This window comes from Chlorocebus sabaeus, chromosome 25 (genome assembly GCF_047675955.1).
Source record: "Chlorocebus sabaeus isolate Y175 chromosome 25, mChlSab1.0.hap1, whole genome shotgun sequence".
Lineage (NCBI taxonomy): Eukaryota > Metazoa > Chordata > Mammalia > Primates > Cercopithecidae > Chlorocebus > Chlorocebus sabaeus.
In genome coordinates, this window is record NC_132928.1 from 28,541,995 (window position 1) to 28,557,888 (window position 15,894).

Below are 15,894 nucleotides of genomic sequence, written 5' to 3' on the forward strand. Positions count from 1 at the left end.
CACCCGTGGCCGCGAGCCAAGAGGTCCCTTTAAAGGCGCGAGTCCCGCCCCCGCTGCTCATTAGGGCTTTCGATTGGCGGCTCCCGGGCTGGGCGGGGCCCGGCGCGGGCTCGGGACGGGCTCGGGGCGGGCTCGGTGCCGGATCGGCCCCCGCCCCCTTTGTTCGCGCTGCGGCGGGAGGTGGCGGCTGGGTGGGAGGTGTGTGCGCGTGTGCCGCGCCGTAGGGAGCGGCGGGTCGCGCCGCCGGCTGTCAGCTAGCTCCGCGCCGCCGCCCGATGGCCCGAGGAGGCGCGCGGGCCCAGCCCCGGGGGGCCGGCCGCGGGTGAGCCCCTCGGCCTGCAGCCCGCGAGCATGTCACCTCCAGCCGCCGCCGCCGCAGCCTCCGCCAGCCGCGCCCGCGCCCCCGCCTCCCGCAGCCGCAGCCGCTGCCTCGGGCATTGGCCCCCAGACCCCCGCCTCTGATCCACGCCCAGACCCTAGAGCCAGAGGGCCATGGCCGGCCAGGGGGACTGCTGCGTCAAGGTGGCCGTCAGGTAGGGACCCGGGGCAGGGAAGGGGGCGCGCGGAGAGGGCTCGGGCTTTGTCTCGCGTGGGCTTTGGGCGGGGGGCGCGGGCACCGCTCGGGCTGGAGCCTGCACTCCCGGGGGAGGGGCCGGCGTGGGACGGGATGGAGGGCGCCGCGCGCTGGCCAGGCTGCCGCCGGGGAGCAGCGACCCCGCGGACTACTGCAAGGTGGCTTTGTTTGGGTGGTAATTTTGGGTCCCTCTTGGGAGCCCTTAATGATCAGAAAATCGAATAAACAAGGAAATCCGGTATTTCACACCCAGCCCTGGCCCAGGCCGGAGCGTCTGTGTGTTTCCTCTTCGCCTCCCCACGAGGCTGCTGTCTCATACGGGTATACCAGAGGGAAATTTCCCCCTCATCCACGCGAGTCAGCTAGTTATGTGCTCTTGGTCCAGCTAGCAAAGGCAGCACACCCGCCCTGGGAGCCAGATCTGCAGACAAAGATCCGGTGCGGGGACCAACGAAAAACCTGGGATGATGCCTTGGCCTTCTGTGGGAAGTCAATGGCTTTCTGGGAGAATCCTGCCACTCCTGTCCCAAGAGGAGATGGGGCTAGGAAGGGAGGAAGAGGTGTATCTGAGGTGCTTCCCTCTGAGAGGGCAGGAGGGTGTGATGTGGATGCCCCATCCTCAGACACTCAGACAAAATTGAGCAGGGGAGAGTTGCCTAGACTTATCTGGGGTTCCGTTCTCAACAGCTCTGGGACTTGAGACGGCAGAAATGAGACAGGGAGAGGACATGGCTGGGTGGGTTCTATTGGGAGGGGTACACAAAGGTGCAGGAGCAGGAAATGCTGTGAAATTGAGCCATCTGTGTTCTTTGTGCTGGATGGAGATGCTTTACACCTCACCACCTCTCCCAGTTTTTGCTTTGGTTTTTTCTCTTTGAGAGGGGTGTATTGGCAGCAGTGTGCCAATCTGGGGCTGCTCACCAAGGTAGGGGTGTGGAAAGAACGTCTATCTCTGCCCCAGCCCTGTATGATGGAGGGGGCGGGGGATTGTCCAGGTCTAGGGTAGGTCTCTCAGGTCTCTAGATCCCTTGGGTCATATGTGACCCAGATTCCAGGGATCCGGGGAGGTTGCTCCTAGACAGAGTCAGAGATGGCAAGGAAAAAGCTTTCTTCTTCCTGCCCCAGGACAGATGCCCCTCGCCACGGCCACCTGGCTGGCCCTCTGCAGCCCAGAGAGGAGCTGACACTGATCAGTGCTCAGCTGGAGGGAAGGAGATTGAGGCGCCCCCACCCATGCACCCTAGGCAGCACTCAAGAATCACTTGAGAACAGCTTTCCTGGCCCTGAGCAGCCAGAGAGACAAAGAGGAGTCCTGCAGGTGCCTGGTGGGCTGGCTGGGGCGGGGCCAGGCTGCTGCTGGGGCTGACATTGCAGCAGGATCTTGTGGAGGTCGAGGGAGGGTTGCATGGCCGGGGGTGGGAGTGAGAAATGTAAATATGGCATCTGCAGCAGATTGGGAGAGTCCGAGAACACCATAAAAGGGAAATGAAGCTCTGGCCCCTCTGGCCCCCACCCATTGTGAACGAGGACTGGGAAGGAAGGGGCTTGGGGGTGCCCTTTCCACAGGGGGAGTTTCCTTTAGATTCCATCTTGCTAGAGAGAGCTAAACAAAGGCCCCCACCTCTGTTCAGGGTCTCCAGGCTGGACTGGGGTGAAAAGAGGTGGGTCTCCCACCCGGGGAGCCTCATGGGATTGGCACAGTGAGGATAAGCTGATGTTCTCTTCCCACTGCCACCTCTAGAGGCTTCCCGGGACCCTTTCTGCAGAGAAGGGATCATGTCTGCCCTCTGCACCCAGTTCACGGCGATGTGTGTCATCTCTGGTTCCCAGTCAGATTGCCCTAAGTGGGGGCAAAGTTGCTGATCTGTATGGGGGGTGGGGCATTTGAGCATCAGAAGTCAGTCTTGCAGGGTCTCCGGGAAGGTGAGGGCCCCACCCACTCCTCCCCTCCCACCCCAGCATGAGCGCCCAGCCGGGGCACACACCAGACCTCAATGGGCAGCCGGCCGTGGAAGGCAGACGATGTCTGGACAGAACCCAGTTTCTAATCAGAGAGCTTAGGACTGAGCTGGGGCTGGGCTGGGCTGGGAAGGAGAGCAGATGGTGCCAGTGACGGGCTGTAGGGGGAGTTCTCCTTGTTTTTAGATCCTCTTCTACCCCTCCTCCCCTGCAGCACCCCCAGAAATCACTTCTCTCACCTGAAAGACTGGGTGGTGGGCTGCACTAGAGTAGAGCATTTATGGGAAGGGCAAGGCTTGTCCAGGGTCTAGTCCAACCCCAGGGCTCACTACCTCCTGCCAGGTCTGGCTGTCTTTCTGACTTTATGGAAGTCCTTTCTTGTATCCAACTGAAGTGCTTTCTGAATTTCCATGAGAAGAACTTGTAGCGAGCCTGGAGTCCAACTCTTCAGACAAGGAAGACCAGGAATGAGACAGGCGTGGTCTGATGTGTGTGTGTGTGTGTGGAGGAGAGAGGCCCCAGGACTATTAGACGAGGTGAGAAGTGCCAGGCCCAAGGCTCTTGGCCTTGCAATCTGTTTGGGATGAGGAGATCGAAGCTGGCTGGCTGTGGAATGCTTCAGTGAAGGCCTGGGCTCCTGGAGAGCCGGAGGAGGAAACTTTCAGGACCTGGGTCTGGGGTAAGGGAAGAAGGTCCAGGGGTGAGCAGACCCCAAAAGCCCCACCTCGTGGCCTCCCCAGCTAGATGGAATCTGGCCCATCTGTCCCTGAACCCAGGCTAGTCGGCTTTGCACCAAGGGATTCCCAGGCCGGCCTCTCCAGCCTGCCCTGTGATCCCTTTATCCATTAATCCCCTTGTACTGTAAAGATTCTCAGCTTCCTGGGCTGGACTAGAACTGGCCATTACCTGGGGGAGGAGGTGTGTAACAAGGCTAGAGAGAGGTGGGGCGGAGCTGTGACCTGCCCCAGGCTGCAGAGATACAGGCCTGACAAATGTGGGGAGAAAGGGGTAGCTGTTAAGAAATGCAAGTTGGCAAAATTAAAATTGGGGAAGGAAGCCAAGTCACATGGAAGTTTGTTTAAGACCCTCTCAAATCCCCAGCTCTGAGCCCCCACCATGAGAGGAGACCTCGGTGTTGCCTAGCCCCCTCCCCTCTTATCTCTGCCTGGCTTCCCTAAGCTTCCTTCCTTTAGTCGGCTTGGCAGTGCTTGGCCGGCCCAGCATCCATCTGTTGAGACTACAGGGTTAAGTAGGGGATAGGGAGGGGTTGGGGGGGGGGCCCAAGGGACCCAAGGGACAATGTTAGATTGTACCCCTGCCCTCTCCCATTTGGGTTCTCTATCTGCAGTTATTTCCCTAGTTCTAGGTTACTCTGAAATCTTGGTCAATGACTGTCTGAATTTTGAACCAAGAGCAGTGGTGACTTGGGAGAGAAAGACTAAAGAAGACAGAAGAAACTGTAGGGGAATGGGCATTTGGGGTGCCTTCCGAGTCCCAAAGCCAGTCAGTGCCAATTAATACCACCTGTGTCCAGTTTACAGCTCTCGGAAACTGAGGCCCATACAGGGCCTCATGTGGGCTGTGTGGAGACCTGAGAATCTTGGTGCTGGCCTCCTGCTGCAGAAATAGAGTTTATGTCATCATAAGGAAGTGGAGTGTAGTAACCACAGGCCCCGGAAACCTCCCCCTCCACCACCCAGCCTGACTGCCTGATTGGATCTCAGCTTTTGAAAACCTCCAAGTGGAGGTGGGGCGGGGCCCAGGCCGGGGCCAGGGAGGTGGCAGAGGTGATATGTGCCTGGCATGCTTATTTTTGCAACCCTGGGGGCAAAGGGCAGAGCAGGAGTTGATGCAGTTCATCTACTGGCTGCGTAATGGGCGCCTTCCCTGTTTGTCGTTGTGGGCCTCAGTTTTACCCACTGGAAAATGGGAACAGCCACTGTGTTCTGGTTTGTTCATTTGTGAAGAGCAGTGGCTCAGAGAAAGACAGGCATAAAATCTTTGGAGGGAATAAAACGCAGAGTAGATTCCTGAGGAATTGAATATAAATAAAATGTTTTTTAAAAAATAGGCCCTAGGCCAGGCGCAGTGGCTCATGACTGTAATTCCAGCACTTTCGGATGCCGAGGCAGGTGGATCACAAGGTCAGGAGTTCAAGACCAGCCTGACCAATATGGGGAAACCCCGTCTCTGCTAAAAATACAAGAATTAGACGGGCGCGGTGGTGTGCGCTTGTAGTCCCAGCTACTCAGGAGGCTGAGACAGGAGAATCACTTGAACCTGGGAGGCAGAGGTTGCAGTGAGCCGAGATTGTGCCACTGCACTCCAGCCTGGGTGACTAAGCAAGACTCCGTCTCAAAGATAAAATAAAATAAAATAAGCCCTAATGTAAGTGTACCTAAGAGATGTCTCTGTAGTTTAAGCTTCAGTGAACTATTCAGTAAATTGAATTCACCCCCAATCCTTTGATTAATATATTAATTTAGAGCAGAATGCACGGTGTGATGGAGAGGAGTATGAACCAGTAGGTAGCTAAGCACTATAATGTATTGAACACTTACAGTGCCTGCAGCATCCTATTCAACTGGCCAGGTGACTGATGTTATTCCCATCATATACATGCGCAAACACAGGTGGTACATGGAGGAGGCTGGATTTAAACCCAGGGTATTCTCAGTTGTGAACACATACTCTTCATGCAACTCTCAGCTGCCTCCTAATTGAGGTGGTAATAAGCTGTGTTCTTGAAGTCTCTATGCCTCCGTTTCTTCAAATGCTTTACTACACGCAGTGGCCGTAAACATGAATGTGGGAAAGTGAAAACGGGAAGGCACATGGTGCTGTGCAGATGTGTGGCAGGGCTGAGGCTGTCCAGATTCTCCTGTATGGGATTGCTTAGCAGCGTGGGACTGCCTGGCACCACCATGGTCCTAGCTCCTAAATCCGTGCTGTCATCGTTTGTGTTTGGGGAGCTTCTCCCACCACACTTTCCCTTTCTTAGATCGCTGCAGCCATCCCTGGCATGTGTCTTCCTGCCTGAATTCCACCTTGGCACTCTCTCAGGAAGGATATTCTGGGGGCAGCCAAGTGTTTTGCTGGCCCCCCACCTCACACACACCAAAGAGCAGAACCCAATGTGTGCGGGGTCTCCTAGCCTTTCATTTTACCCTCTAGAAAGTATTGAGAACATTGAGGAGGAAAGCAATGTCTTCTGTGCCGCTCCCTCTTAGAACAGCCGGAGGGGCACTGAGAGGGCCCTGGGCTAGGTGCGGGTTAGAGACTGCTTCCCTGCCATGAGGGAAGCTGGATTGGAATGGCTCTTCCTTGGCCACAAAGATCCACCCCTCGATCCCTATGTGAAGCTCCAGGGCAGGCGGCAGCAGTGTTGGCTGCAGTGCCCTGTTTCTGGAGGACTTTCTCTCACCTCCAGCTGCTCTGGGGTATGGAAAGGAGATCATGCAGCCATCCATCCCATCCCCAAATGCCCGAGTGTCTATCCCTCTGCCTTCCTGAGGTGAAGCCCCCTGTCCTTTATGAAGGCTGGTCTGGTCCCACCTGAGGCTGACTTAAGGTGCACCCAGGAGAGCTATCCTGCATACAGTGTGGGCAGGGGGCCAGGGCCAGTGCGGTGGGGAGAGGCTCGCTGCCCTCCACAGCCAGCCTCCTGTTGCTCTGCATTCCTCAGCAGGGAAGCATCCCCAGGGTCCAGTCCCCACTGGCCGTCCCCCACCAGATGCAGATGCCGATGCCGTCACAGCTCTGGGCTCTGGGTGAAGCCTGACTCTGCAGCATCTCCTGTCTCTGGGGAGGTCATGGGAAACCCCTGCCAGATGCCCCGAGATGGGGGTGGGACAGGGAGAGTGGCGATGTAGCACAGCTGAGCAGTACTTCCCTGGGCTGGGCTCACCCTCTTCCCAGGCCCCAGAGATGGAGGAGTCTGACCCTGGCCCAGGAAGTTCCTGGCTCCTGCTCACAGCCAGGCTTGTGCGGCCAATGGCAGGCTGGGGATATATCCAACTCAGGACAGGGTCTGGCCCCTTCTCTCAGCCCCTCCTGCATATCCCTGCTCCCTGGCTTCTGATATTTCACTCCAGTCTCCTTGCTGGCCTGATTCCTCTGCACGGCTGAGATCCTGATGCCCTGGAGGGCCATAGACAACAGGACTCTCAAGGTGCCTCATGGCAGGCACCCCCTCCCCTGTTAGCCTGCCTGACCCTTGGCATTACTCAGAAGCCAGTGGCCAAGACCCTAGGAAGAACTGAAAGAGTAAGGTCAAGGACACTCAAGAGGAGGGGGTGGGGTCAGAGTCCTGAACCCCAAGCATCCCAAGCTGACACCCCAAGGCCTCCTGTAGGTTTTCCTGGAGTATCACACCCAGGACGGGAATGTGATTGGGGGCAGAAATCAAGCAGAGAGGGTTGCCAGGCCGCTTTCACCATGCCGACCAAGGCCTCCTAAACCCATGCCCTTTGGCCCCATAATACAAAGCCTTCTTGTTTGGGGGTTCAGAGTCCTGAGGGCAGTCTCAGGGGGGCTGACCTGGGGAAGGGTCTGAGAGGCCAGGAGAGGGACAAAGGGGAGGGCAACAAGACCCTCTGGCTGTCGCAGAGCTCTGATGGCACTGCCCCCAATAGTGCTGGGCTCTCCCCACACCTTACCCCTGAAGCTAAAAGGGCAAGCACCCCAAATTGGATCTTGCCACCCTGTTTTATAGAAGACTGGCCTCTATGGGAAGATGCTTTGTCTGGGCTAAGTCAGCTAAAAGCCCCCGGGGTGTCTGGGAGCCAGACTCCCCTGAGAGCAGGGATTTTGCTTCAGCCGCCTTCCCCAGAACTGGCAGGCTGCCATGGGCAGGAGGAGAGGAGGCTCATTAAAGTGGGGGTGTAGACGTCCTCTTTCTGCCACAAAGGAAAGCCGCCTTCCTCTGACAGGGAGGCAGCCTCCTGGGTTCCTGACTCCGTACTTCTCCCTGCCCCAGGCTTCAGCTTTCTTAAGCATGAAACAGGGAAAACGCTTTCCCAGCAGACAGCTTGTGGTACTGCTGGCAGCTGTCGGTAGGATCAGTCGGGGAGATTCTCTGAAGGGATCGTTTTTCTCCAAGCCAACCTCTTTCCCGCCCTGGTGCAGAGCTGCTTGGTGAATGCTTCAGGATTGGGCACCAGCAGGTTTGGTTTGAATTTCGTCTCCACCATTACAAATTGGGTGACTTTGAGCTTACTAAATTTCACCTGCTGAGCCTTAGTAACATGGGGCACATATCCCCGGCTTCACAGGGTTGTCTTAACACATTACATGTGTTCATGTACATAAAGGAGCTTGGCACATAGGCTCTCAAAAAGTATTAGGTAGTGTGTGTCCTCGTCAGAAAAGACCTAGGTGGTGAAGAACACATAGAGCAAGGCAAGAGGGATATCAATGACGAACGATTTCTGAGGAAGAAGACTCCACAGACCCCTCCAGCCTCTCCTCTCCCAGCCTTAATCATCTTTGCAAGGAGGAAGTTCTTTTTGCTAGCTTATCTAAATCCCTCCTGCTACTGCTGAGTTCCCTTTTGATCTTTCCCTGTCACTGACGAGGAAGAGCTGGTGCCTGGTAAGTCACCACATAGCTAAGTGACCCCTGTGTGCCAGGCAGAGTAGCCATCACCGGGCTTCTCTCTGTGTCCCCTCCATACACTCACACATCCGCCACAGAGGATGCAGAGGCTTGGCTCTGCTCTGCCCCGCTGCCCAGGCTGGAGCCAGGCATGCCAATTGGAGGCTGGGCACAAGCAGAGGTCATGGAATCAGGGCAAACATTGCTTTTCCCCTTAGGCTTGCTGACTTTGCAGTCCCTCCCTGGGCTGTCTTACATGCTTCTAGGAGCTCCTTTTCAAGATTCCAGAAAGGCATCAGGGGTCTTATAGGAGAAAAGAGCAGGTATGCTTTTTTCTGAAGGGACTAACATTTTTCTGAAGGGACTAACATTTTGGCCATCTGGAAAGGTGATTCTAGTCCAGCTCTCTGGTTCTTCTCAAAGCCTTTGAGGTAGGGAAGAGGGTGTCTGCTAGCCTAAAAGTCCCTGAAGTGCAAATTACACACAAGTGGGCAGCTGCGAGCATGCCAGTTCTCCCCAGATTTCCCCTGGATTGAATCTTCAGGGCTGATGGCTAATAAAGGTGAAAACCTTTTTACATATTAGCTATGTGACCTTGAGCCGAGTTATCAGTTTCTCTGAGCCCTCATTTGTAAATTAAGGGCAAAAATACCCACCTTAGAACTAAATGATATAATGTAATGACCTAACATGTGCAAAGCACCTTAGTGTCTGTGAGAGGCAGTCTTGGCTCTATAAATGTGTTAGTGGTAACTAACTGAGGAAGTTTAGTAAGCCAAGTGTGATGGTGTTACCATTACTAGCAAGGAAAAGGCATCAGGAATCACAGATCATGAACCATAGTTGTAAGAAATTCTTGGATTCTGGTTAGCTGTTTTAATACCACAGCCTGTGACCCCTCATCAGTGAGAAGACAGACCCTTCAAGTGGAAAGAGCCTGGGACTGCACCAATGGGGACCTCAGTGTAAAGATTTGGGGGTAGCTTAGGAGCCAAGGGAGGCACCCTAGCCAGCTGATTGGGTGGGACTGATTTCACCTAAGAAGCTGAGCCAACCCCTAGGAGCCCAAGGTCACTGGGCAGAGCTCCTGGGAGGGCTGATTGGTGGGCTTTGTGTGATGTCATTAAGGACGAGGTTGGGGATGCGGCCCAGCTAGCGCCATCCTCTCCCTCCTAAGCCGCGGGATGCTGTGCGGGGCTCCTGGCACGTGCCCGGATGTGCCCAGTCAGTACCCTTTGCAGTTTTCTCCCTTGGCAGTCTCTCAGCATACCCCTGAGCTGCCTCCTCCCTGTCTCCTCTGTCCTCCCCTTCCGCCCCGTCCTCCTGGCTCCTCTAAGAGCTGAGGATCCGCTGAGCTCAGCTCTTCCTGCAGCTCTGCGCTCCGGGCTCGCAGCCTTTGTCCCGCTTCCACCGCAGGCACCCAGCGGGTCAGGGACAGGGGGTGGGGGTCAGTCTGGGAGGAGGGGGCTCTCCAGCCGCCCGCACGTCCCTGGCCTCCGCGTGCGCGTTTCTCCCGGGGTGGGGGACAGCTTCCCACATCACACCCGCTCCTGCTCAATTGTGAACAGAGGAAGCTCAGCAACTTCGCTGCCTGTGCCAGATCCTGCCTCTGAAAAGCTCCGGGCCCTTTCTCCTCGCTCTGGCGCCCGCTCTACCCGCCGCTCAGCCTCTGGATTGCCAAGTGGCAAATAGGCCCGGCTGTGTTCTGGGAGATTCCGGGGGCCTTTCTGAGTGGGGCTGTCCAGCCGGCCCTCCCTCCTGGCAGAACTTTGAGAAGGGATGGAAGGAAGACTGGAGGGGTGGGGCCTGGGGTGAGGTGCCCTCCAGGTACTCTGGGCAGAAGTGACACTAGATGTTTGGGCAGCAAACCTTTACTGACAGAAACAGGCAGCCGGCCCGTGGGCCACAATTTGCTAATTTGATTTTTAAAATACTGCACTAAGTTGTAATTTATCTTGATTACTGAGGTTTTTCCTTGCCTCCTTAAATTCTGTACTGAGGGTGAATGCCTCACCCTAGTCCTGGCTCTGGTCCACAGGCTCTAGGGCCTGTATTTTACTTGGAAGACCCTAAAGGCCACATGCAATGGCTCATGCTTGTAATCCCAGCACTTTGTGAGGCCAAGGCAGGAGGATCACCTAAGCGCAAGAGTTTGAGACAAGCCAGGGCAACATAGTGAGACCCTGTCTCTGCAAAAACGTTTTAAAAAGGAAGACCTTAGAGAACCTTGACCCCCCTCCCATGTCCCCAGGGAGGAAAAGGACTGTTAGGTGGTGCCCATCCTTGCCACGCTGCTTCCTCCTTCTGCTTATCTGGGGCCAAGTGGGCCACTGTCGCTTTGAGGGCAGCCCACAGAAGTGACCTCACCAAGGGTGGGGCCGGGAGAAGAGGCTGCTGGAGGGCTGGGCAATGGAGTTCTTAGAAAGTTGAAAGCAGGAACAGACCTTCTAGATAACCTGGAAGGAAGCAGTGGCTCATAAACCACAAGAGAGTCAGGGCAGAGGCTTGGCAAGGACCCTGGTCTCTTATTTCCCAGCCCTCTTGTCTCCTATTTGTGGGGCATCAGTTTGAATTTGCCACTAGGCAGGGTGTGGTGAAGAGTGAACCCAGGATGACTGAGACAGTGTCTGCCACCACCAAACTGGGAGCACTCAAAGGCAGGGCAAGCCTGATGCCCAGCCCTGCACATATGTGAGCAGACATGCGGGACTTCTTCTAGAGAGCCCCCTGGCTCTGATGGAAGTGGTGTGGGATGAAGTTTATTTAGCGATTTTAGGATTAAGAGTTTTCAGCTGGGCATGGTAGCGCACGCCTATAATCCCACTTTGGGAGGCTGAGGTGGGAGAATCGCTTGAGCTCAGGAGTTCAAGACAGACCTGGGCAACATGGCAAAACATCTTTATAAAAAATACAAAAATTAGATGGGCGTGGTGGTGCGTGCCTGTAGTCCCAGCTACTTGGGAGGCTGAGGTGGGAGGATCACCTGAGCCCAGGAGGCTGAGGCTACAGTGAACCATGATTGCGCCACTGGATTCCACCCTGGAGCAACAAAGTGAGACCCTGTCTCAAAACCATACATACATGCATACATACATACATACATACATAGAGTTTTCTGACAGAAAATAGCTTGAGGAGTGGAAGGGCATTCAGTCAGCCACATCAGGAGTTGATGCCCAACTTCACTGTATTTACTGTGTGTGTGGCTTAACCACTTCAAGTCTCAGCCTTCCTTGCTGGAGAATGGGGATTTAAATCCTTAGGTCATAGCATCACTTAAACGAGGTAACCTGTGGAGGTGCCTGACCCAGCGCTAGCACATGGAGAGCATCCCTGATATCTTAGCTTTCCTTTGCTTCCATTTCCATTTATTCATTCAGTCAGTCAGTCCAACACTGTCTCCTTCTTCCAGGTAAGTTGCTTTGGGAATTGGTGACTCAACCAGGGTCCATGCCCCCTGTCTCCCAGCCAGTATCAGTTTCTCTGGGTGACACTGCTCAGGCATGCTCACCTGCACCCTGACAAAGTAGTCTGGTGCTAAGAGTTGAGCAGCATTGGGCGGATGTCTCTTTCTGACCACAAAGACCCGCACCTCAGGATGTGTTGGGTCAAAAAAGGGTCCCAGGGTGAATGCCCAACTGACCCCGCAACTCCTGGACCCTAAAACCCTGGGTCTCCTCCTCTATATCCTCCCCACCAGACTGTTCTGCCCACTCTCTTGATCCTGGCAGGAAGCCTCCCCAGGGGTCAGGGGGCTGATTGCTGAAGCAGAAGCTGCCCCTCCATTGAAGGGCTCTGACAAGCAGGGCTGTTCCTCCCCCTCCCCTGTTCCACTGTCTCCGGGGATGATGATTCGATTTTCTCCAATCGCCAGCATTGCCATCTGCCTACAGTAATTAAATGGTATTTGAACTGAATCCAGAAATCCCACTTCAGGCAGCCACGTGGTAGGGAAGCTGTCTTCAGGAGCTGGTGCTAGCCAGCAGAGCTGGAGGGTCCTCAGAGGCTGCCCAGGCCAGGCCCTTGGTTTACCTAGGAATACCTGGATGCCCTGAGAGGAAGTGCTTCATCTTGGGCCCCACAAGCCCACGGGCAGAGCCAGGTCTGAGAGCCAGATTCCTGTTTAGTACCTGTGTACAATGCCATGCTCCTCCTTCTAAGGTTGCTCCTGCTCTCTCTCCCTGCACATGTGAGATGTTCTTTCCCCCTGGCACTCTGAACCCTGGTCCTTAGAGACAGTGTAGCATAAGACACTGAAAGGGCAGTGCATGCAGACTGCATAGGTTCAAGCCCTTGATCTGCTCCTGGCTGTCTGTGACCTGTGACTCTGGCTGTGTGCCATCTCAGCTTCCTCATCCATACATGAGGGTCATAATCCTCACCTCCCAGTGTTGTGAGGACCAAGAGTTAATCTATGGCAGTGTTTAGATGCTGCCTGGCATAGAGTGAGTGCTCAGGGTATGTCCACTGCCATTATTAGCAGTAGAGGTAGAAGTAGAGGTGGGAGCCTTGCTGACCCTGAGCTCTTACTGGAGACTGGAGTTTCCGGTCTGGAGATCCAGACGGATGAGCAAGAATCAGCCATTCTCTTCCCAGGCAGAAAAGCCAATTCAGTTGGGAGACGAAGAAGCTGGGCTCCCATTCCAATTTGGGTGAGACAGCTAGATAAATGTGGTGGCCTCCTTTGGGCTTCCATCCCTTTTAGAGGAGAGCCATTGACCTATGAGGACCTGTTCACACCTTGGAAACACTTCTGAAGAAGGCCCAGACTCCCATCTGTGGGTATGAACTGGGCCTGGTGTTGCTTACCCCCAGTGCCTCCCTGCTGGGCTTTCCCCACCTCCCCAGTCCCCTTTAACTCCCTTGCTGTGGAAGTGCAGGCAACAGGCTCAGGTGAGCACCTTCCCCAGCCTACAGCTCTGAGTGGGCCTTGGGGGCTGGAGCAACTGGGGACAGACAGGATGGCAACTTGGAGGCCCTAGACTCTGTGGCTAGGCGCCTCTGGGCCCAGGATGGGTGCTGGCTTGGCCCCTGGCATTGTTTCTTCTCTTGGTGAGTGTTGGCTTAGGGAGAGGAGGCCTGACAAGTAGCTCATTGTGAGTGCCTGCTGATGGACTGGCTTGTGTGAGCCCATGGGCATGAGAGCCTAACCCCCAGTCCCTTTTACTTTAGGGAGTTGGGGTGGGGGTGGTGCTTTCTGCCAATCCCTGTGCACGCATGCTTGCTGACTCTTGCTTGGTTGCCATGGGAACCTTGTCGTGGTGATGGCTGCTTGGGAGAGAGAGGAAGGGGTGGCTGGATGGAGACAGTTGTGTCAATGGCTGCCTCCTCACTCAGTCCTGATGCTACTTTTCTTCCTCTTTACAGGGAAGTCTGCCAGAATCTGGGTTAGGAGTGCACCCCAGGCTAGCCTGGTATCCTTTTTAGAGGTCCCTGCCCTTCACAAGGGAACCTGGGACTTGTCCTGGTCAGCCCCAGCTCTGCAGGTCTGGCCCCTCCACTCCTGGAAAGGAAGCAGAGTTCAGGCCTGAGAATGTCTACCAGGCTCTGGCATCTGGGAAGGGTGCTCCTGGTCTGGCGTCAGGGAGGGGAGCTCCTGGCCTCCTGCTTGCAGCACCGATAGGCATTGGCAGAGGCTCTGGCCTCCTCTAGAACTTAGTCCTGGCTCTGGGAATGTGGCCCAGAGCTGTGGGAGCATCCAGTTCCTTCTCTTTCCCACCCTGGCCCTGTGCTTTTCCTCCCCAGCAGTGGACAAGCTGCCTTCTCTCCCCTGATGAGATGCTAATTTCTAGGGCTTCCAGTCCAATCAGGAGTATGTGCTTTTATGTCACACAGACCTGGACATGGCGCCATCACTTTCCGTTATACACCCTTGGGCAGGGTCATTTAAATTCTCTCAGCTTCAGTTTTCTCATCTGTAAAATTAGGCAAATAATAGGTACCTCACAAGTTTATAGTGAAGAGTGCATGAATTAATTTATGGAAAGTACTTTGAACACAGATCTGGTATATACTGAATGCTCAATAAATGTTAACAACTGCTGTTTTGATGATGTTGATATTGTTATTACTATCGTATTACAAAAGTTGCCCATTTCCTCTGGGGGCACCTAAGCTTCCTTCCTTTTCCTCTGGCTTATAGGGGAAGTGGCAGTTTGGCAGGCAGTGTGAGGGAGGGGCCTGTGGCAGCCCCCTTCCGGCTGGGCCTGACCCAGGGCTCTCTCCATCCTGGGCAGGATCCGGCCCCAGCTGTCAAAGGAGAAGATTGAGGGCTGTCACATCTGTACCTCTGTTACCCCGGGAGAGCCCCAGGTCCTGCTGGGGAAGGACAAGGCCTTCACCTATGACTTTGTCTTCGACCTGGACACCTGGCAAGAACAGATCTATTCCACCTGTGTGAGCAAGCTCATCGAGGGCTGCTTCGAGGGCTATAATGCCACGGTGCTGGCCTATGGGCAGGTAAGCCATCTTCACACCCACCTATGGCCGCTCCAGCCTCGGTCTCCCTGCATCCAATGGAGAGAAAGCTCCACCTTCAGAGCAGCTGAGACACAGCCTCAGGTTTTATCTATTGTCTAAGGAGGCCGTTGCACTGCTGGTTAGCAGAGGGAGGGCTGTCAGTCAGTGATTTCCCCAGAGTGTGGCTTCAGGACCAAGAAAGCAGCAGGGGAACCAGGCTGGGAGGTAGATGAGCTAAGGGGATTTGGCCCAGGTACAGGGCTTGCTGGTGTCCCCAAAGGGTGCGGGGTTACACCCTCCTATCTTTGCCAATGCAGACAGGGGCCGGGAAGACGTACACCATGGGCACTGGCTTTGACATGGCAACGTCGGAGGAGGAGCAGGGCATCATTCCAAGGGCCATCGCACACCTCTTTGGGGGCATTGCGGAGCGCAAGCGTCGGGCACAGGAGCAGGGCATGGCTGGACCTGAGTTCAAAGTCAGCGCCCAGTTTCTGGAGGTACTGTGGCCCCATAGGGCGGGCAGGTGGGAGGCTTGGTGGACGACAGGGCCATGGAAGCCGGGCCTTCCTCCAGTGCAGTGGAATGAGCCCTGGGAACCATGGGGGCATCTCCGGGTGATAAGTTCCTGCTACTGAAAGAATCCAAGCATGGGCTGGAGGACTACTCAGTGGGACACTCAAAACGGGTTCCTGCATCAGATGGAGCTTGAGTCGATGACCTGTATGATCCCTTCACACCCTGACAGGTTCTAGCTCTGACACTGATTAGCCTTGTGACCTTGGGCTAGTCATTTACCACACTGAGCCTCATCTGCAAAATGTGGTGATACCTGTTTCCTTAGGGTTTTGTGAGAACCCTGGCTCTCTCGCTTCCTTCTGGCCTTCTCTGGGTTCCCCCTCTGCCTCAGGGCAGCCTGTCCTGCCCCTTTGTGGCTCAGATGTTTCCTGGCCCGCTGAGTTTTCTCTTACCCCAGGGCAGAAGGGTCCTCCAGGAAAGGTCTTTCTGTGCACCTGGCCTTTCCTGTCTCTGGGATAATGTCAGGCTCAGACTGTGGCAGCCAGGGAGGGGCTTTCAGTGGGGAGCAGGGGGTCTCTGTGCTCTTGACCACTGGGCCTATGCTGAGCCCTCACTCAGTAAGGGCGCTTATCCCATAAACCCTGCTTCTCTGATTGTCCAGGTCGCCTTCTGAGGGAAGCATGTGGCCTTGGCCCTCTCCAGGCCCTCCCCAACGCCAGCCCCTGCCTACCACAACACAGCTGCTCCCTCCTGGGCACACAGGTGGTGGCCTGTCCTCTAGGGTATCC

The 15,894-nt window shown here is 55.4% G+C and overlaps 1 protein-coding gene across 4 annotated transcripts in view; it reads left to right on the forward strand.

The window, feature by feature from the left end:
- Positions 1-160: 160 nt before the first annotated feature.
- The window catches only part of KIF21B (kinesin family member 21B), a 57,013-nt gene continuing 41,279 nt past the window's right edge, over positions 161-15,894 (forward strand). For all 4 annotated transcript variants that reach the window (XM_007989000.3, XM_007989001.3, XM_073011647.1 and 1 more), the window contains exons 1-3: positions 161-533; positions 14,365-14,587; positions 14,905-15,087. In XM_007989000.3, the coding sequence (XP_007987191.3) occupies positions 493-533; positions 14,365-14,587; positions 14,905-15,087 (447 nt within the window). In that variant the 5' untranslated portion in view covers positions 161-492. The remainder of the gene's footprint in view (positions 534-14,364; positions 14,588-14,904; positions 15,088-15,894) is intronic.